The 22707-nt window shown below is 37.4% G+C and overlaps 1 protein-coding gene across 2 annotated transcripts in view; it reads left to right on the forward strand.

Annotated features, from left to right (window-relative positions):
• The first annotated feature begins 2177 nt into the window (after nucleotides 1-2177).
• Nucleotides 2178-22707, forward strand: part of LOC128860193 (regulating synaptic membrane exocytosis protein 1) — a 265936-nt gene continuing 245406 nt past the window's right edge. For both annotated transcript variants that reach the window (XM_054097507.1, XM_054097506.1), the window contains exon 1: nucleotides 2178-3824. In XM_054097507.1, the coding sequence (XP_053953482.1) occupies nucleotides 3789-3824 (36 nt within the window). In that variant the 5' untranslated portion in view covers nucleotides 2178-3788. The remainder of the gene's footprint in view (nucleotides 3825-22707) is intronic.

Below are 22707 nucleotides of genomic sequence, written 5' to 3' on the forward strand. Positions count from 1 at the left end.
GTTAGCAGAAGAGAACTAAAATTAATAGAAGAAGCCGTATTCCCTCAATCAAATCTAATTGATTCAGACAGAGGTGGAAATTGGACCTGAAAGAGTCTGCAAAGTACGTTGAAATTAAAAAAACATTTTATCACACATAGTCAGCACGTACCCGTAGATTTCTAAGCGAATAAAAAGCGGTATATGATGATTACTATAATAGTTCAGCTCAGGTTAGGCGATGTCTGATGATTATCTTTACTATTTTTGATTTTCTTGTCGTAGAACAACCCGCTTTGTTTGGTGGCATAAAAAAAACAAAAAGAGATAGGAAGAGAAGTTTACAACAATGGCAAACCGGTACTGCTCAATTATTTAATCTATGGGGAAATTGTGAGTATTATATTACCAAATCTTTAGTTGATGACGCCACAATCTGGTTGTGAGATCTGTTTGCTTGCTTATCCGCCACACTAGCACACGATATTGCATCAAGGCATTCACTAAGATCAAGAATTCTAGAGATATTACTAACACAGTTTTTAATTTGTATAAAATCCGAATTGAAAAAGTTATCAACTAAGTAGGACTCCAAACCTCCGTTATTGGCGCCAATATTGCGACTGGCAAACCATGGAATTTTTTTTTAATTGTATGCTAAATCATTTTTTAGGTTTATTTTCATAATGTAAGAGATCGGCAGTGAATATGTCAAATCCATTATCACTGAAAGTTTAGTATCAGTGAAAAAAATGGACTATCACTAAACTTTTAGAGAAACAGAGTCTTGGTGGACGTGTATAGGTGGCGTAAAGTTCGAAAGAAAACCGAGAGGAGAAGAAAGTATTTGACAACCTTTCATAAGTGCTAATACATCATTTCTCGAATTCGACGAGTAGTCCTTGGGTATTCGACTAAAAGAAACCAACTTGCGAAATTTTTGTAAATAAATTCCTTTTGTTCTTAGATGAAAATCAGTATATAGACTCCCATGGTGGAGCTATGGTAACTGTAGTAATTTTGTACTTGAATGACGCTGATAGGAGTACTGATGATTTGTACCACTTTTCTACTATCAAAGGAAAAAAAGTTGTTACTATAGAACACATCTCTTTCTTCCTTTGCGCCGGTGGGTAGGCTATTTTTCCTTTGCCGAAATCGTCAATCGAACGACAAGGCAAAATATTTCTGATAATAATTTTGAAAAATTGGTATTAAAAAAGCAACTAAAAATTAATTATATTCTGCTACTTTTGGTGCGTTTTCATTATAAGAGTCTACTCAAAATAATTTTTTTGTTTTGAAAGCACTTCCTTGTACCTCTCCGGCTCATATAGTCTTGCTTTTATTCTTCAAGAAGCAGTGTTATGTTACTGAAAAATATTAATTATTACTAAAAATTTTCACTGGCACTAAATATTTGAAAGTGCTGTAAGTCCATTTTAACAAAAAATTAGTTAATGATATAAATTAATGCAATTTACTACCAACTTTTTATTTATAAACCTTTTACAAAAAAAATCTGTTAAAATTTTCATTGTTTTTATCATTTTGTCAAAATGTACCTACACCATTTCCAAAGACACCGGCTCACTTTTTTACTTTTTGCTGTCTTTAAAAGTGGTGTAAGTCCTTTTGAAGACATTAAAAGTATACATTTTGTTAATCAGACTTAAAAAATCATTACATTATAAATTTAAATCAATTTAATGTTTAAAAAACATAAAATCAGTGCTTTAACATAGGTATTCCAATATTTTTCAATCCATTTAAATGCAAGCCCTTCCAAAGAAAACGGCTCATGCATGCAATGCAATTCGATTTTCCCCATCCCTAAAGAGCTCTTGGTAGTGCATTTTTTCCACTATAACTAAATATTCAGTGGTGTTGAAATGCGTGTTTAAGCTGCCACTGAAGAAGTGGTGCTAGCGAAATGCTTAGGAACAACAAAAATGGGAGTCCTTCTTTCTTGGCAAGTCTAAGTGCCTTAAAGGTGTTTCAGCTAAGTGACCAAATGGGGGTGCAAATGGCTGCTGTTGCTTGCTTCAGATATGAATAGAATTTTCTGAAGTCTCAAAAGCTGATGGAAATAAAAATAGTATTGTTAATATTTGTTTCCACAAACAAAACTTAGACTTAAGTGGAATATTAAGACAACTTGAATATTTATTTTTCTCTCTTCTTTACTCCTTTTTTTCAGCATACAAAATGGTTAAAACACAGTAAAGTGCACGAAAAACATTCCGTTGGATAAAAGATGTGCTACAATCAACCAAACAGTTTTTTCTTCAACTGAAATTTTTTTGGCTGAATATTTTATTTGAGAAGTTTCTACATATACATAGAACGTAAATAGAATACGCGAAAAATGCTGAATGTACGAGTATTCAGATGCAAATTAGAAAACTTACAGCAACAATGTCACGAAAAGGCAGCGAGTCGAGCCATGCATGAAAGCGAGTTTTAAGTGAATATAAACTTGAAAATAAAGAGCAAACACGAAAGAAAGAAACTTTTGAGTAAACAAAGGCAGCTATACGCTACTCTCAGAGTCAGTGAGGTAAACGTCAACGCTACAACAACCATTGACAAGCGCTTGCTGAAAAGTAGAACAACACCGAAAAGTATGCTTTAAATGCGATAAAGGTAGTGAAGTTAAATTCGTGGATGCAAGAAAAGCTGCTAGGAAAATAAAAACCGCTACGGCAACAATAATACGAGCAAAAATAGCGACTCTCTACTAGCGAGCAGCAGCAAATGTCATATAAATGCACGCACACACATACATATGAATGCAAGCGGAAGTTGCTTTAAGCCAGCAACCAACGAAGTAACGGCGTACAAGGAGCGAAGGCGCAACATTGCTGTATAATCGGCAGTGCGAACAACACAAGTCCGTTGCTGATTGGTTGGTGGTTGTGGTGCACCAACACACAATCAAGTGGATGCGGATGCATTGCAGTCAGAATACTGCTTTTTATGGGCTCCACAACTGGAAAATTCAACCGTAAAATGTAGTGAAGCGCAGCCAGAAAAACGGCCACGATTTACAACTACAAATTTATGCTTTTACTATTTTGCGAATTTTCAGGCGTTCAGCATAAAAGATGTAGACTCACTAAAATAAAACTAAAACAAAAAGAAAAACAAGAACAAAAAACAAAAATTACCAAAGAAATAAATAAAAGACCAACAGCTGATAGAGTCGAATTTTTAGCAGTAAATACAGTTGGTCAATGTGCCACTCACCAGTTTGCCAACGATAAGCGTGCAGCATGCAACCTGCTTGTGCTGGTGTAGGTGTTGGTGAGGCTGCTGCTGCACTCACGCCCACACCTGCCATTTAGCGGCTTTGTGCCACCTCTGCAACAACAATAAAAATCATACCATTTAACGTACACGCTTTGCTGGCGCTGGAGCTGACCTTATTTCCCGTAGCGTTGATTTTCAAGCCAGAAGCAGAGTGCAAAGAAAATATATATTTTCGTTTTCGAAATTTCATTACTTTATTTGGCTTCCCATATTTCGCATAACAATTGCCATAATTAAAAATCTGTGCATTCGCGCGCAAACAAATTGACAGGGGCAAAACAAAGGAGAGCAGAATAAAGCAGAGATAAAAGATAAAAGTGTAAAACTTTCTGTAAATTGGCTGAAACGACCTGACACGTTCGTGGTCAGTGATGTGTTAATAATATTCGCCGCTTGCGTGAAACGTGAAGAATTCCAAGAGGAAAACAAAACCACCGTGCAGTAAGAACAACAACAAGTATTCGTTGGCAGATAGCGAGACTAAAGAATCGATCATAATGTTGCCCACCAATGTAATGACATTCATGAAAAAGGTGAGTCTCTAACTGTTAAGCACTTTAGTGCAGCCCTTTGGTTTGAGTGGACGCGCGCCGTTTGCTTAGAGAGCTTAAAAAAGGGCACGAATAATATTAAAAATCTTTCTTTTCAATACTTTTAAATAATTGTATTTGCGAGAGCTTTTCTTAATTTGGATATATTAATAATATACAATAATATACAATATAAATTAAATTATTTAATGAAAAATTATTGCATAAAATTTGAGAAGCATCAAAAAATTGCCTTCTTGAAGAATTTTTTTTCGCCAAACATTAAATATTTTTACAAATGTTTTATTATATGAAAACACACTACTCTCTGATTTTATTTGTAGTAATTTAAATAGACGACAGGCGACGATATTAGTCAGTCTAGATTTGGAAAAAGCATTCGATACTGCTTGGGTGGAAGGAATCTTATTTAAAATGTACAGGAAGTTTAACTTCGAAAAAAATCTTTGCATAATGTTGTATAGTTATTTAAAAGAGCGATCATTTTATGTTAGTGAAGGTATATTTAATTCTTTGACAAGATACGTTAGCTCAGGTGTGCCACAAGGTTCTTTGTTGGGGCCAATTCTCTATAACATCTTCTCAGCTGATTTCCCTGACCCACCATTAAGTTCCGAAATTAATAATTGCGATATTAAAGAGCTCATAGACGCAGATGATATAATTATATTGGGATCTCACCAACGCATAACCAAAGCTAATGAAGCCGTTAACTCATACCTAAATGAATTAAATACATACTTTCACAAATGGAAGCTAAAACTAAACTTCAATAAAAGCGAAACAACTATTGTTAAAGGAATACGTAAAAACTTATATCCAAATGCTCGTAAATATGAGCCTCAAATTAAAATAAATGGATTTAATATAAAACACAAAGAACAAATCAAATACTTGGGCATAATTTTGGATAGCAAATTCACCTTTGTAAGACATATAGATTTCATTTTGACAAAAGCAAAAAAAATGTTCTTTAGCTATTGTAATTTAGTAAGAAGGCAGGGTGGACTATCGAACTGCATTAAAATAAATATTTACAAACAAATAATTAGACCAATCATATCTTATGCTCATCCGGTATGGTTCAACATTTCGTCGAACCAAATGGAGAGACTCAGACGATTTGAACGATATGTTTTAAGAATTTGTAGCGGTCTTAACCGCCAACCTTACAGAAGTGGTACTTTTCGGAAAAGAGTTTCTAATATATTAAAAGTTTATATGAAAAATGTGAAATATCACGCATAGACTTTTACTTAATGAAATCGTCAGTAAGATTTGTTGATAAACTGACATTCATAGAAAATGAACTGATATACAAATATCTGTCAAAGGCAAGGGAAATATCACTACCTCTAACAGCAAAACATTTATCACCAACCAATATATATAAAAATACTAAAAACTAATAATATGTTACATAAAAATAGTAAAGCAATATATTATCATAGGCGATACAATACTTGCTGGCGTATGCCGATGATATTGACATCATCGGCCTTAACAACCGCGCTGTTAGTTCTGCCTTCTCCAAACTGGATAAAGAGGCAAAGCGAATGGGTCTGGTGGTGAACGAGGACAAAACGAAGTACCTCCTGTCTTCAAACAAACAGTCGGCGCACTCGCGTATCGGCACCCACGTCACTGTTGACAGTTATAATTTTGAGGTTGTAAAAGACTTCGTCTATTTAGGAACCAGCATTAACACCGATAACAATGTCAGCCTTGAAATCCAACGTAGAATCTCTCTTGCCAACAAGTGCTACTTTGGACTAAGTAGGCAATTGAGTAGTAAAGTCCTCTCTCGACGAACAAAACTAACACTCTACAAGACTCTCATCATGCCCGTCCTAACGTATGGCGCAGAAGCTTGGACGATGACAACATCCGATGAAGCGACGCTTGGAGTGTTCGAGAGAAAGATTCTGCGTAAGATTTTTGGACCTTTGCACGTTGGCAACAGCGAATATCGCAGACGATGGAACGATGAGCTGTATGAGCTTTACGACGACATAGACATAGCGCAGCGAATAAAGATCCAGCGGCTACGTTGGCTGGGTCATGTCGTCCGAATGGATACAAACGCTCCGGCTTTGAAAGTATTCGATGCGGTACCAGCTGGTGGTAGCAGAGGAAGAGGGCGGCCTCCTCTGCGTTGGAAAGATCAGGTGGAGGAGGACTTGGCTTCACTTGGTGTTTCCAACTGGCGCCGGTTAGCACGAGAAAGAAACGACTGGCGCGCTTTGTTAAACTCGGCCAAAATCGCGTAAGCGGTTATAGCGCCAATTAAGAAGAAGATACAATACTTACAACTTCAACGATGAAAATTTAGTTTATAACATTGATCAATTTATAGCCAAATAAATTATAGAAGTTTAATATACGTTATCTCCTTTTTAAGCCCTTTTTGGGAGAATATAAATAAGTTTTAAAATTATGCCAAAGACATTCTAAATAATAATGATAACCTATTGTATAATCAAAAGAAAAATAAACTCCTAGATAAATACAAATGTATGTTAGAATAATGCTAAATAATCTAATTTTATCATAACCAAACTTCTATGTTAAAATGATTTTGGGCAATAAATCAATGAATGAATATAAGTCAGAAGCAAACTATTTCCAAAACAACAACATTTTGGTCATGAAGCAAGAATTAAAGGTGATATAAGATGTCTAATTTTCACGTCAGCCATCTTGAGCTACTTAATAAATACGCTATGCCCTGTTGGAAAATATACTTTTTAACTCAAAGCAAATTTTTAATAAAAAGTATAGCATAGAAATGAAAGGCAAGTTAGCAGGCAATGCTATTTTTTTCGTGCCTCAAAACGTGGGCAAACGGTGGTGATCTGTTTTTCCATGTCCCAAAAGGCACAATGAAAATAAAATATTCGATAAAATCGTGCGGTACTTCATTGAAACCAGGCGCAAAAGTTTGTGTGTATCAGTTTTGGGCAACAAATATCGAGATCGGTTCAAATCAAAAGAGGTCGAGTTGGAAGAAGATTGGCTCATCTTACAAAGCGTGAGAAGAAAAGAAGGTGTTGAGATGATTCCACCTCGTCAAAAAAACAGCTGTCCTGCTCTCGTCTGGCAAAGATTTAGACATCTGGGCTCTCATTTTCTCGCTACGCCTGCGGATATAGGGGGTCTAAATATCACCAAATTGGTAAAGTTCATCAGTAGCTTGTTGCGGCTAATTACGAACGCAAATCAGCCACCGTCGATGCCATCGAAAAATGCATGGTCATCATCGTTCCTAATCCCAAGACCCCTTCTTCCTTCCTTTCTCCTTTCTCCTTTCTCCTCTCCCCTGTATGACAGCACAACGGACGAATTTTAAATATTCGTCCAAGTGTGCCCTAAGCTAGGGCAGCCATTTAACCTATCCTAACCTACAGAGCAACTTGTGAAACTGGACAAAATCAAATGCATACCGCAATGTCAATCAGTGGTAAGTTGAGTATTCTTTCAAGTGCTGCCATAGGAGTAGTTTTAACTGCCCCTGTCGTGCAGAGTGTACCAAGACGGTGATTGTTTTCCATAGGTGTTTTTCTCAATGCAGTCCACCATACTAGAGCACCGTAGAGTAATATTGGCTGTACTACAGCTGAGTAGCACCAATACATCATTGAAGGAGATAGATCCCATGTAACTCCCAGCATTCTTTACATCCCCACAGTGCATTACCGGCCTTTTTATTCCTCTCCATGTGCTTCCATGATAGTTTGCTATGCAGAATTACTCTAATTACTCTAGTAAAAAGTATTAGGTGCGCCAATAAGTTCCCGCTGTTTGTCAATAGATGCCACCAGCAGTGTGTTCTAGTCGATTCTAACATAACCTAAGCGTCATAAACCAAGCTCAAATATATGGTAAACAAACTACTTCGACACATTAGTGATTTTGTTTTGGTATCTTATGCGTTTTGTTTTGTGAAAATTTCTGATTTTCTGCCGAATAATCGTCATTTGCGGGAAATGTTTATTTTCCTTTTTCATTCGAAAAAAAACGGCGGCTGAAGCGCAATGAGAGCTACAAAAAGTTTATGGAGATGCTGCTTTAAGCGTGAAACAACGTGCCGAGATTGGTTCCGTCATTTCAAAGACAGTGATTTTAATGTTGACGACCGTCCGCGTGAAGGAAGTCCAAACACCTTCGAAGACGCTCAATTGGAGGCATTGCTCAATGAGGATCCGTATCAAACGCAAAAAGAGCTTGCTTCAGTATTAGGAGTTACCCGCCAATCCATTTCCAAGCGATTGCATGCTTTGGGAATGATTTAGAAACAGGAGACTTGGGTTCCTTATGAGTTAAATTCAAAAGGATGTTAAACGTCGTTTCTTCGCCTGTGAATCGCTGGTGTAGCTGCAAAAAAGGAAGGAAGGAAAGGTTTTTCTTCTTCGCATCGTGACGGGTGATGAAAAATGGATATATCACAGCAATCCAAAGAAAAGAAAGTCATGGGGACTGACCGGTCATGCTTCTACTTCGTCGCTCGGCCGAATATTTGCGCTACGAAGGTTATGCTATGTATTTGGTGGGACCAAGTTGTTGTTATTTATTATGAACTGTTAAAACCAAGCGAAACCATCACTGGCGATCGGTATCAACTTCAATTGATTTGATTGAGCCGAGCACTGCGCGAGAAGGGGTGGCAATACGCGGAGAGGCATAAAAAAGTGATTCTACAGCATGACAACGATCGGCCTCACGTTGCCAAACCCGTTAAAACCTACCTGGAAACATTGAAATGGGAAATCCTACCCCACCATCATATTCTCCAGATATTGCGCCGTCCGATTATCACCTGTTCGGATCGATGGCACATGGTCTAGCTGACCAGCAGTTCCATTCATATGATTGCTTGACCCGCTTGATAGCCTCAAAAGATGAACAATTTTATCGTGACGGTATACAAGATCTACCAGAAGGATGGGAAAAAGTAAGATAGTAGCCAGCGATGGGCAATACTTACAATGATTCACTTGTAACCATTTTTTCAGAATGAAGTTGTACTTTCATCACAAACAAAAACAGCAAGAACTTAGTACCGGACCTAATGTCATATCCGTTTTATCGACGTTTATCCCGAAACCTGTCTGAGTTGCCCATTGATGCACTGGGGCGAGTGTATTATTCATTATGTCGCTCAGGGTGTCTAGGTATTTGCCTGTTACTACTATGGCTATGTCAACTGTATTCCTTGCATTCGAGAGCTTTCTCTACATATAACTAACACTAGTGAGGGTAACGCATGGATTTGCCTTTAGTGTAAGCGTGTTGTGCCGTAGACATAAAGTTTGACAACCTATTTTCTCTAATGTGGGTGTCGAGGATTTTCTCAAGCGTTTTCGGAAGGAATGACCTCAAACTGATGGGCCTATATTTCTTTGATAGTAAGGAGTTGATTATACCTGCTTTCGGTATAAACGAAACCCTTGCCTCTCTCCAGAGTATTGGCACACAGTTAAACCTCAGACATTCTGTGTATATCGCTTTTAGCTATGGTACTAACAGATTGCTCAACCTTTGGAGCATGGCTGGAAAATTTCCTGGTGATTTAAATGGGTCAAAAGTATGTATTGCCCATTCAATTTTAGGTTCAAACTCATCATACATTTTTATTATTATTTTTGTTTTTGATTAGTCATAATGATAATGGATGCCATAGGCGGCTGCATAAAGTGTGACCGAATCGTTAGTAATTTTTGAATCATTATCAAAATTACTTAAAAATTTATTTCGGATATCACTGACAGGCTTGTAAATGTAACATATTTTTCAAAATCAATAATTGATCTATTAAATATGTTAAGTGATGAAGTTTCCAACAAACTTTAAATAAAATATTCATTCAAAAACAATATATATTTTTTCGAACAAATTTTATACCATCAATCACCAATTAGCTCAGTTTTCTCTAGCGTCCAAACAAATGGAAATTAATGTTTTGCGAGTAATAATAATAATAAAGTATTCAAAGAAAAAAGAAACATATCCAAATCCAAACAAAAATATTAGGATGGAAAGGAATTCAGAAAACCATAAACAAAAATTTAAAAGTTTTCTCTTATTTCCCCCTACCCGGCATTGTGATTAATGTGCTTCAGTAGCTAAAGGCTTAACAAAGGAAAAGCGTAACCGAGCGCTGCCACTATTTGACAACTCGGGAAAAATTAAAAAAAAGGGTTTGGTTAAATGTTTGCGTTTGAGCAGCCCAACTACGCTAAGTAAAATTAACATTTCTGAAATTTTCCTTGCCTTTGTCTTGTTTTTTAACCTTAAAAGTTTCTTATTAGCTAGCGAAAAATGAAGTCAAAGGAAAAACGGAAAAGGCGAGTACGCCTGCCATCTGCCACCAACTGCTTAAAGTTTTGCCTTTAAAATTGTCCTTCAGGGCTCAGTGGCCACTGTAGTAACACCGTGCGCCAATAAAAGTTACCCAGCAGAAATTTCATATGCACGTGAAACTGTAGACTTTATATCGAAATGTGGCATAGGCAGTTTTTCAGTTTCCCAACAATTTTATTTTCGAAAACGACATTAAAACTTGAAAGCAGAAAATAAAAAAAAAAATGTTTTAAATACATTTACTCAATCTATGATGATAATATGGATATTAAAGGAAAGAAGATATATCCAGCTATTCCAAAAAAGTTTTGATTGCCTTTCGTCAGAATGCACTTTTAAAAATTTATCTTTAAATATCTCTGAAATTTCCTAATGAATTAATTTGTAAAAAACGTATATATATATATATGTATGTAGGTATATACAAATGTAGGTGTAGTAATACATACCTCAACTTATTCCTGTTTTATAAAAACCTAAAAAACATATTAGACTTTCCTTCTAATGAAGTACCATTGTTAACGTTATTCACTTTCAAAGTTTAAAGGCCTTCAAAAAATTAAGCTGAATAAGTATGAAACAGTTTTACGATACATGAAGTTTTCTCTGAATAACAAAAAAAGGAATTTTTTTCCACATGGTGTAATAGGTACTTCAGTACCTACTGAAATAATGGAAAATAGGAAAAAAATAGTAAGACGAAATATGGCAAAAGAGACAAAATGTGTTCCTTAGTAAGTAGCTTAATTGCATCACAAAAAGGTTGAGGAATAAACAACTCCATTCAAATTTATTAGGGCCTCAAGCATACTAAAATAATCACAAATATACTTTGATTCGCCTTACCCACGCTCGTGTCGCCTGTTCTACTTGATCGCAAAGCCCCAGGCACTAGAGCTTAAATAATTAATCCAGTTTACCTATCTACAAGGTTTGATTGAAAAGTGATGAGCCTTTTTTTTAAGCAGTTTTATTAAACCTTTTGGCTTATACAACTAATATTATTCAAAGTAGTACCCTTGAGCGTCAATACACCGCTGGTAGTGGTCCTTCCACTGCAGAAAACATTTTTTAAACTCATCAGCTAGAATCGCGTTAAATTCGGCTATCACAGTTTTTTGGATCGCCTCGATGGAGTCGAAACGCCTACCCTTCAGCTTTCTTTTCAGGATCGTACTCAACGCACCAGGTTTCATCTCCTGTGATGCAATTGTTTAAAGTATTATCCTGTTCGTCACTTTCCAATACTTCACGACTCTTGTCCACACGCAATTGCTTTTGTTCATCAGTCAAAACCTTTGGAACCAATTTGGCACACACTTTGCGCATTTCAAGTTTTCTCACGTAGACTAGCACCACGGTCAATGTTCAAAAATTCACGAACCCGGTTCACATCTTCGTCTGTTTGGCCTTCCAGATCGCTGTTCGTCTTCGACATCCTCCCGGCCTTCCTTGAACGACTTGTGCCACCGTTTTACCTGGGCACTGGACAGAGATTGGTCCCCGTAAGCCTCATTGAGTAGCCCAATGGTTTTGGTACTCGTTTTGTTTAGCTTTACGCAAAATTTGATCGAGTAACGTTGCTCCAACGATCGCGGCATTTTCGCCACTGCAAAATCCTAACACACTTTTAAAACAGCTTTCAAGCGCGGAGCGATGTTGACTGCACCGCTGTGGCCAGTGAACTGGGACCGGTTTCTAGTGGAAGGGGAAGGTCCATCGATCATTTTCCTTCACGCGCGGGAAGGCTCATTACTTTTCAATCAAACTCTGTACGGAGGCAGATCACATCCCATTCTTACGAAGCATTTATATGTCACAGAATTTTGAGGTATATATGAAATATACGAAAATTCAAGTTACATTGCCTAGTGAAGGTGTCTCTAAGGAGTGAGTGCCCAAAGGTCCCAAAGTTTTAAAAGTTTGATTTATTAAAAAACGAAAGTTCCATTGTGTTTCAAATTTAAAGGTGGACGAAATACTAAATTTGTACTTTTATTATTATGGCCGAAAGAGGCGAATGGCTTGCTGTGCGACTACCGTTCGGAAGTGTTCGGATTTAGGTATCCGTGCATGAAAGCGAAAATGATAGAAAAAGTTTTTGACGTGATAACGTCTTATAACTCGATTTAGCCCGCTGCACGGCCGAAAAAATCTGTCGTTATCTTGCTCATTCGTCGTTACCTTGCTGTTACTGCACGCGAGAGCGCGGAACGAACGACAAAGAGCTAAATCGGGCCCCGCATTCGGCAACGTTCGACATCTGGCTCTCTCCTACTTTAGAGAGCATATGTATATGTATGTATATGCGCATATGGATATAAATTCACATATTTGTATTTGCATATGCCTTCTACCTGTGTGCATGGTAATAAACCATTTCTCTGTTGAAAATAGGACGATTATTAGAAAAGTAGGAAATGAGTGTAATGTGTCTTGAAAAAGGCAAATTTTTGATATTGCCTCTTAGTGTTGTTGACTTATTAACGTCTGATGCACAATCGAAATTGAACATATCTTTCATGAATTTGATAAATGTCCCGTCATTTTTCACGTTTGTGTAAATGTAACTTGACGATTCCATTTACCTCTTTCTCTATATCCATACAAAATATCTATCAAACAAATAAAATTAAAATATTGTTTTGAAAATTGCAACCATTTCATTAGTATTTTCTTATGACGTTGTCACGTTAAACTATCGTCAGTAAACCGACCTTACAGACAACCTCTTTTTTTTTTTTAAAAGCGGTCGGCCCCCGCAGGAAATGGTAAGCCTCTAAAGCTCCACATAAGAAAATCATTTGCCATTCAGAGTCAGCTTTGTACAACAACTTGAAGACCCACACCAAAAATAGGAAGAGGAGTTCGGCTAAACAGCCAAAAAGGGTGTAAATGCTAATTATATACTCGTCCGTACGTAGAAATGTACAAAGTTGGTCATAATTTTGATTAGCTGAAATATTTAGATCTGCACTGGATACATTACGAACTGGTAGCGATCGATTGGAAGTTTCAGCTTTCTCTGGACTGTTGACGAAAGAAGAGTACTCTGAGGCTATTGTGAGGCTGAAAGTGTCCTCTGTCCAGATGGAGGACTTCCTCCTCGGAAGGAGGACTCTGGTGGTGCGAATTCAGGTCTTGATGCAAGACAGAAAATTTTGTCGCTAAGGGAATGTTTATTGTACGATTTAGCTGACGTGCCTATGAGCTGTATACTCTCTATGCCGAAGATAATTGCGGGTGTTCTATGTATGCCTAACGCTCTGAACATATCACTAAAGTAAGGACATTCTTCAGTATTACCGTACTTCGTAACTACGATTTTGTACGGCGAGCGTATGAAACATACTTCCTGATATTCAGTGACACTTAAGATTGCCTCTACGGGAGATTGAAGAGCTAGGCTGACTAACTGCGCTGATTAGTTGGAATTGATCGGCAATTTCAAATTTGGTCCCTTCATAAGTAGTTATCGCGAACGATACTTGTCTTCCGTGAGCATAGAAAAGTTCCCGGGCAGGTATTCCTTACACATGCGACTTTATGCTTCGCCCAAGAGTCATCAACTGCTTTATTTTTATCTGAATATATGAGTTTGTGGAAGTTTAAGGTAAAGAGCGCAGTATCTCTTAAAACTGCAATTTTTAATACAACATTTTTTCGCGGGTTATAAAATTGATTCTGCTTGCATCTTGGAATTCGACTCAGTTATAATGAGTAAAATCTCTTTTTCTACTGATACTGTCAATATGTAAATATATTCATAAACATATTTATCGCCGTTCAGCTATTTTGCATAGCCGTATCCACAAATATAGTACTTAGATGGGATATTTAATTGTCACAATCAATCGCTTCAAAATATTATTACATAATTTTTAGTGACCATAAGTATTTACATACTTTTTAGGAGCCGCCTCAGCGTGCATGTGATGCACAACTCTTATGTCTTCTTTTCACTGCCACCACTTGAAGTAAATCATTAGTAACTAGAAAGCTACTTGTATTAGGCATAATCGGCATTGAATTGACTGTTTTGGACAAACAACAAGCCAAACAGTTTATTATCGCATCAAATGGGCGCGAAAAGTTAGGCAAACCTGCAGTGTACGAAACAAACAAAAATATCTACGTTGTGACCCCAGTTAACTTATAATTCAGATACAAATGTCTGTCACTTTAAGAGGATGGAAAATTAATTTTTATTTTTCGTATACGATATGAAAAAACCACTACAACTTTAATAATGCACAAAGCGAAAATTCCAGCTCAATTCGTATTGTGACCAAAGTGTTGGAAATGCATTCAGTAGCTTTTCAAGCAATCGATGCTTTTAAAGTAATTTCGTTACAACTGCAACCGAAGGTAGCTAGATGCTGGATAATAATAAGGCACATACACCTCACATTGAGGGAGCAGCTCCCCCCCAAACACCAGTCAATGAAGTGTGTGCAATGTTCTATGTCCTCCTACACTTCCCCTCTGGATGCTTTATCTGATTTTTATAAAATATTTAAATATCCCATCGCCTTCTTTTTCAAACAAAAATGTAGAAGTGTATTCGCTCAAGCTCAAGCGAATTGGTCAATATGTTGGCAAACTCCCCTCGGACGATCGTTAAAACCAATCACTCGTTTAAAAGTTACGTATACGCCCTGATGCCATGCTACTGCTTAACTTCGTCTGTGTGCTACGCCTAAAAATGTCATTCAAACTTTTATTTACACGGGCATGAATAACACGAAAAAATAAAATAAATATATGATAAAAAAAGTTCAGCTAAAAGAGCGAATTACTTACTTGGAAAGTGAGATTATTGTCTTCTTATTATATTCGTGAGAGTGGGTGTGTGCGCGCCAAACTTTGGCAATATTGTCAATATTGCATAATTTGAATGTCAAAGGCGACAGAAAAAATGCAAAAATAAACATAGAACAGAGCAGCATTTCGCAGGAGTTCAGAAAATTATTTTGCTTGTAAGTACATCCATCTGCGCACAAACAACAACTTTGGACATAATAAATCGATGAAATTGTGAATTTATGCAGTGGAGTCCTTTAAAAGCATAAGCGATTGATAATATACGAAGTTCTCAAAGAAAAACACAAGCTGGAGGACACACAAGCGCACATATTTATGTGCGTATATATTGCAAGGAGACGGCTTGCCTTAGATGCGAAACTGTTCTAGTTGCTGTGTATTTGAAGTATTAGCGAAATTGGATTTACAAAGAAGCCGCGGGCCCTTGCAGCTGGCTTGTTTTCAAAATTGCACGGCACGTCAGCAAGTCAACCGAGAATATTCATAAGCGTTTATGTGCTTTTTATATCTTATGGCTTTAATTTAATTCTCGCAGACACATCTCATAATGTTTGACTTTCTAGGTTTGTTAAAATTCTTCATTATAGGTTGCTAGCTTTCTGAATTTGTTGAAGAAGTAAATGAACCTTAGAAGTATTAATACCAAGTGACAATTTAAATTGAGTAATGATTTTGAATAGGGTGCCACCAGAAGAAAATATAAGTAAATAAGTGCCCACTTACAACACCGATGAGCGTTAATCTGTTTAAATTTTTTTGCTTTAAGTGAGCAATTTTTGTACATCTTGCAATGTTTGGCTTTCTTAGCTTAGCTAGAAAAGCTTCATCACTAAAATTGTTTGTATAAGGTTGCCATCTTTTCCATATTATTTAAGATGGTAATCAAAGGAAAGGCACAGATTTAGTTCAGAAATACTTTAAGTTAGAACTGCCACCTAAATAAAATGGGGTGAATCAACAAGCGCTTTTATAATCTTATTTTTATATATTCATACAATGTAAAAATCTACCCAGAAACATTTTTGAACGATGTAGCCAGCTTTTTCAAATTAATGGAAAATTTAATCATAATATTTGATTGAAATGACTGTCAAACATGTTTTTGAATTTAGTTGCCACCTAAATAAAATATTGTAAGCTAACCAGCATTCTAGGAAGATGAAAATCTGTTCAGAAATATTTGTCTGCAGTGTTGCCACATTTTTCAAATTGGAAGTTAAATAACAAATACTGATAACCAATCACACGCTTTTGACTAGAGTTGTCAAGTAAATAAGTTGCCAGAAATATTTTTAACTGGGTTGCCATATTTTCCAATTTGAAAAACAAACCAAATATTGCAAAGTGACTATCAAACATGCTTTTGACTAGACTTGCCAAGTAAATAATTTGGCAGAATTTTTTTTAACAGGGTTGCCACATTTTTCCAAATTATTTCAAAATATTACAGAATAACTGCTAAACATGGTTTGGATAGAGCTGCCCCCTAAATAAAATGTGGTTGCTAGCTTACCACATTCTAGAAAGATAAAAATCTATTCAGAAATATTACTGAGAGGGGTTGCCATCTTTTTCAAATTAAATCAAAAATAAAAGTGTGGTCATCAAATACTGTTTTGACTAGAATTACCGCTTAAATAAGTTTTCAGATATATTTTTGAACAGGGTTGCCACATTTTCGAAATTATTTGAAAATTGAATAAAATATTACAAAGTGACTATCAAACATGCTTTTTTACCAGAGTTGCCACCTCAATAAGTTGTCAGAAATATTTTTGAACAGGGTTGCCACATTTTCCAAATTGTTTGAAAAGTAAATAAAATATTACAGATTGATTGTAAAACATGCTTTTGAATAGAATTGCCATTTTTTATTCTTATTTTTAGGCTTTATATGTACTTTATATGCTTCTTACATATAATGCTTAATTTTCTGCAAAGGTGATAATCTTCTCGAAAATATTTTTGAACGGGGCTGCACACTTTTTGAATTTGGTTATTTATTAAATATTAATTATTTAAATATCTAAAATTAAAACTGCAACTATTTGAATTCAAAAATACATTGGAATAAGTTTGCCGCCTAAAAGGAATATGATAAACCTGTTTGGAAAATTTATATATTTTTGATTCCACATATTATTATTTTTATTTTATCCATACAATTTATTTTTTGCAATTTATTATTTCCTGAAATTATTTAAGTAGATATCATCCCTGAAATCGTTCACATTAGGTTGCTAAATGTTTCAAATTATTGAAGAAGTGAATAAAATATACCAATACGGGCATAAAGACTCTTATGCCAGCATTAATTACTTATGAGTAGAGTTGCCACCTCTTTCAACTATTTTTTGACTATAGAAATAAAATTACCCAAAAACTAGCTCATATCTATGTGATAATTTCTTCAACATCCAAGCGGCTTTTATCACCAGGCGCTATTAATAGTCTCCCAATTAATCAGAGAATACCTCACTACTCTCGCATCTGCATTCGAATACTTCGATATTAGGCTCATTTGGATTCCTGGTCATAGTGACATAGTGAGCGAAAAACTGATGGATGAATGAGAGCGCTAAACCAGGACCCTCGAGACAGTTTCCCCACGAAAAGGAGTACCCTCAAAAACCCGTGGTATACTCCTGGAAAAGTCGGTTTCACGTAAATCCAGGAGCGCTGAGATAGTACGCAAACATGCAAAGTCGCAAAATTCTTCTAGCCACGAACTTCTAAGGCTAAAAAAGCCTCGGACCACGAATTTTATGGGTGCCTTAGTGAACACTGGACGTTAGGTAAGACTTTTCATTCATTTTTGAGTGATTTTTGAAGTAGCTGTCTGGAGGATGAGGTGGAATCATTTTTGCACATTCTTCTGAGTTGTCTTGCTCTTTTCGGGTTGGAATACAGTCTTCCTCGCTCTTCCTGTTTTGCTACATCTGGGGAAATAGCCGATTTAGTTATTACACACCTGATGAATTTCAGCGGTTAACGCAAATGTAAATAGCTATCGCTAAGTCTTCATTCTTCTAAGGTAATGCCTCTCTCCCTTTTCCGCCTCTATTCTGTTCTTTCCCTCTTTTTTTTCGTCAAAGTAAGCGCTTGCATACGCAGTAATTTAACCTAACCTAGATTAGGTTAGATTAGACTTGTGAAGGAGTTAGCAAGCACTCAGTTAGGAAGGCCATTTTACAAAATTTAAATATTTTACAGTGGAAATAATAGGGAGACAGAGAAGGTACAATATGGAAGATAAGACGGAAAAACTGCAGTACTTCGCCAGCCACCTTCCTGTCTGATTCCAGAAGCCGCCGGCCAACTACAGGGAAAATGCTCTGCAGTATTCTCATTATTAAGATACGATAGACATATGGGGTCGCCAGTGATTCCATTGGTAGTCTTTTACTGATCACATGCCTTGTGCCCTGTGATTACACCCACCAGTACTCTCAGTGCTTTCTACTGAGATTTAGGGGAAAGGTCGCTAATTTCATGTTTGCTTCTTTCACCAAGCACTGAGCTACTCTGACGAAGACCAACCCAGTCTAACGTCTTCCATGGGTCAACCTCACAAATTCCTCAATCTATTAATGCAAAATTGAGACCTAGAAAGCGTTCAAGGGTCTAGTGGCATGCTTGCAGAGCCTTCATTAGCCAATTTATCAGCCAACTCGTTCCCTGTAATACCACTATGTCCGGGCTCCCAAATACGAGACATTTTGTTGCTCTTTGCAAAACTATTCAGTTTTGTCTTACATTCACCGACTTAATTCGAATAGCAGCGAGGCTTAGCAAAGGTTCTGAGTGCAGCTTAACTGTCACCACATATTCCAACGCACCGCCAATTTTTCTCAAATAGCCACTATGTTACATTCAAGATGGCATAGGCTTCCGCTAAGAATACAATAGCTATCAGTACTATAGCGTAGAAATACTTAGTGTCCTCGTCTTAGTAGAAAGTGTGCATAACTCCCGTTAGTAGGTTCTCTGGACGTAGTCATTGATCTCTAACTGGGACCAACACATCAAACTTCCTACCAAAGCGAACGTAAGGCACCAGATTGTCCGCTGGCATCAGGAACACTATGCACCGCTACGAGAACAGGTGGCATATCTGGTAGTGCAAACTCACCTAACCTAACCTAAAGCTATCTCGATTCCTTTATCCGGTTACAAACAGTCGTTATGTAAAAACCATTTTATACCATTTAGATGTCATGCTAAAAAAAAGTGAAAACGCTGTATCGCACCTTCAACGAATTGCAAAAGCAGCATCGTCGATTGCCGTAAAACATCTGCAAATACAGTGCACTGACTCCCAAAGACGGGTCTCACGTGCAGTATTCGATCAACATGAAAATGTGAACACAATTAAGCTTTGAAATTCCCGTAATTGACTTACATTCAAGTTTAATTAACAACTTACACATGTGCATTAGTTGCGTGAGTGACCACGTTCCCAGCGGCTATGCAAACAACACAGCCGCATGCGTTTGCTCGCGTGCAAATAAACAGCAGGGCGTATACGTAACATTTCGCTTGTACACAGTAATGTTTGCATAAGTATATGTGTATGTACGAGTATAAATAGGTTCTGTCCGCAAATGCGCTGTGTTGGTATTTATATACAACTGCTGTCCATTCATTTTGTTTTGCAAAATGTTTATTAGAATGGGTCACAAAAAAGTTCGAAAAACTCACAACCTATTTGAAAATTTAAAATCCAATTTACAAGCAATTTTCTCTTCCAAAAAATCGATAAGAAGTGAAAAAAATTATGATAAAACAATTATTTTGCCGGTCACAAAATAACTAAAAAAAAATTGTTTCGTTAATTCTTTCAAATATGTTTGTTCATTTTTTTCTGATTTGAGATACTTTCCTCATAAGCATTCAACAAAAAAATTTGTTTTCAGTCCTCAAATGCCAAACTGATAAGAAAAAAAAACTGTATTTGCAGGTATTAAAAATAAATTAAAATAAATGATCGGCACGTAGACTTCTTTTAGGGATATGGCCGAATTCCTCCTTCAATTTGTGGTGTGCGTCTTGATGTTGTTCCACAAATGGAGGGACCTGCAGTTCTAAGCCGACTCCGAACGGTAGATATTTTATTATGAGGAACAAAAATACATTCCGAGGTTTCTCACTGCCTACCGAGGGCAACCGCTATTAAGAAAACTTTTTTAATTTGTTGTTTGTAGGCAATAGGGAAGCCTAAATAAATATTTTTTATTTAGTATCTATAATTTTTTCTTTTTTATAATACTCGCCTCGTAATACTTCAAAGAGGAATAGTATTTTCACTTTTTTTTATGGACAGCGATCTGACCTAATTCTTACACTCACTCTTACTTATGTATATGCGTGTGTGTAAGTTTGACCATGCACCTTTTGCTATTTACTTTGCTATTTTCTTTCGAAAAAAATAAAAATAAAAGCAAGAAAAGCAGCTCTGGCACAGCTGCAGCAGCTTAATAAAACAAATATATTAAAACTACGCTTACTACAGCTACTCAATCATTTTGTGCTGGCGCAGATGAAGTTTTAAATAGGGCAACACTTAAGTTGCTCCCACAGAGTTTATTAAAGGTCGAGGCCGAACTTTACCATATATACCTGCGCTTTTTTTGTGAGATTTATTTTGGGCTGGCTGTTAGTTTTCGGAGCCAAAAAAACCCATAGACAATGACACTTAGAGGGTTTGATTGAAAAGTAATGAGCCTTCCCGCGCGGAGCGTCTGCCAAGCGATCAACCGAATCGGTTGGTGGGGGAAAATGATCGATGGACCTTCCCCTTCCACTAGAAACCGGTCCCAGTTCACTGGCAACAGCGGTGCAGTCAACATCGCTCCGCGCGTGAAAGCTGTTTTAAAAGTGTGTTAGGATTTTGCAGTAGCGAGAATGCAGCGATCGTTGGAGCAACGTTACTCGATCAAATTTTGCGTAAAGCTAAACAAAACGAGTACCGTAACCATTGGGCTACTCAAGGAAGCTTACGTGGACCAATCTCTGTCCAGTGCCCAGGTAAAACGGTGGCACAAGTCGTTCAAGGAAGGCCGGGAGGACGTCGAAGAGAACAAATCTGGAAGGCCTTCAACGACGCAAACAGACGAAGATGTTAACCGGGTTCGTGAATTTTTGAACATTGACCGTGGTGCTAGTCTACGTGAGAAAACTTGAAATGTGCAAAGTGTGTGCCAAATTGGTTCCAAAGGTTTTGACTGATGAACAAAAGCAAATGCGTGTGGAAAAGAGTCGTGAAGTATTGGAAAGTGTCGAACAGGATAATGCTTTAAAGAATTGTATCACAGGAGATGAAACCTGGTGCTTTGAGTACGATCCTGAAAAGAAAGCTGAAGAGTAGGCGTTTCGACTCCATCGAGGCGGCCCAAAAAACTGTGACAGTCGAATTGAGCGCGATTTCGGCGGATGAGTTTAAAAAATGTTTCCTCCGCTACCAGCGGTGTATTGACGCTCAAGGGTCCTATTTTGAAGAATATTACAATAGTTGTATAAGCCAAAAGGTTTAGTAAAACTGCTTAAAAAAATAAGGCTCATTACTTTTCAATCAAACCCTGTATAGCTCGTGGTTTGGGTCCTTATAGTCTACATTTAATCCTTTCTTTTCGATATCCTGTGATTTCCAGCTGATGCACGTGACTTTTCCTCCCCTACCAAACTCCAAAAGTATGGTCCCATCCTATGTTTTCCTAACGGACCTTACTTTGATTGACTCATCAGTCGTAATCTTCGGGCGCAAGTGCTTCAGCACGTTTGCATAACTATGACCTTCTCCGGGTTTTATCACAACAGCTTATGGCTTTACGTGCAGTCTTCATGGCTTGCTCCTTGTGTTCTTTCTTCGTCTTATTTTGGTTGCCCCTCTTAGTCAGCCAACCCTCAACCCTTTTTCTAAGGGACCTTTTTTTGTTCCCGCCTTTCTTACAACTCTTAGGGACAGCCAGACTAGTTGCCGTTCGCTTCGGGTTTGTCGTCGCAAAGGTGGGTCTGTCTGTTATTTGCTACGCGGCAGTTTTCTTAAGGGGGTTCGAGAACGCCCTCCCGTTTTCTGCTGCCTTCCACGAACGTCTTTAATTCAGCGTTACATCCAGCAGCTCAGCCATTTTTGAAACTCCAGCTTTGACTTCGTTGCCAGTGTTCTTTTGACGTCTGAACAACTACTGCATATATCTCATCATCAGCTTGCATTGGGAGATCGCATCTTTCTCCAACTTTCTCATGCTTTTCTTAGCTCAAACCGAGGAGATATTTCAATTGCATTGATTGACGTGCTCTCTTTTATGGCGATCATTTTTTAGTTGCCATTCGCTGGAATGGGAGTGACAAGCGTCCTGCCGCTGGTGAGGTATACTGCGCTGATTGTGGCCCTCCAATAGCTGTGCTGGAGGCATCCTTCCCCTGAATGCTGATGTTACTATGCCAGTTTGCGAGGCATCAGCTTTGGCATTTTTAAACGCAGTGCAGGCTCGTCCACTTCCAGCTGCAATCAAAATTAGTGCGTTCTTTGCCAGCGGGGATCTTAGCAATAAGCTACTTCTTCTGAAGGCTGCATCCACGTTGTCATTTCGACCATCTCTGCTCCTTTTTCTGTTTTTTGCGCGCTGCTTTGTTTTTGATTTTGGGTATTCATAATCAATTCTTTGGAGTCCCGACTTCA

Source organism: Anastrepha ludens, chromosome 4 (genome assembly GCF_028408465.1).
Source record: "Anastrepha ludens isolate Willacy chromosome 4, idAnaLude1.1, whole genome shotgun sequence".
In the NCBI taxonomy this organism is placed as follows: domain Eukaryota; kingdom Metazoa; phylum Arthropoda; class Insecta; order Diptera; family Tephritidae; genus Anastrepha; species Anastrepha ludens.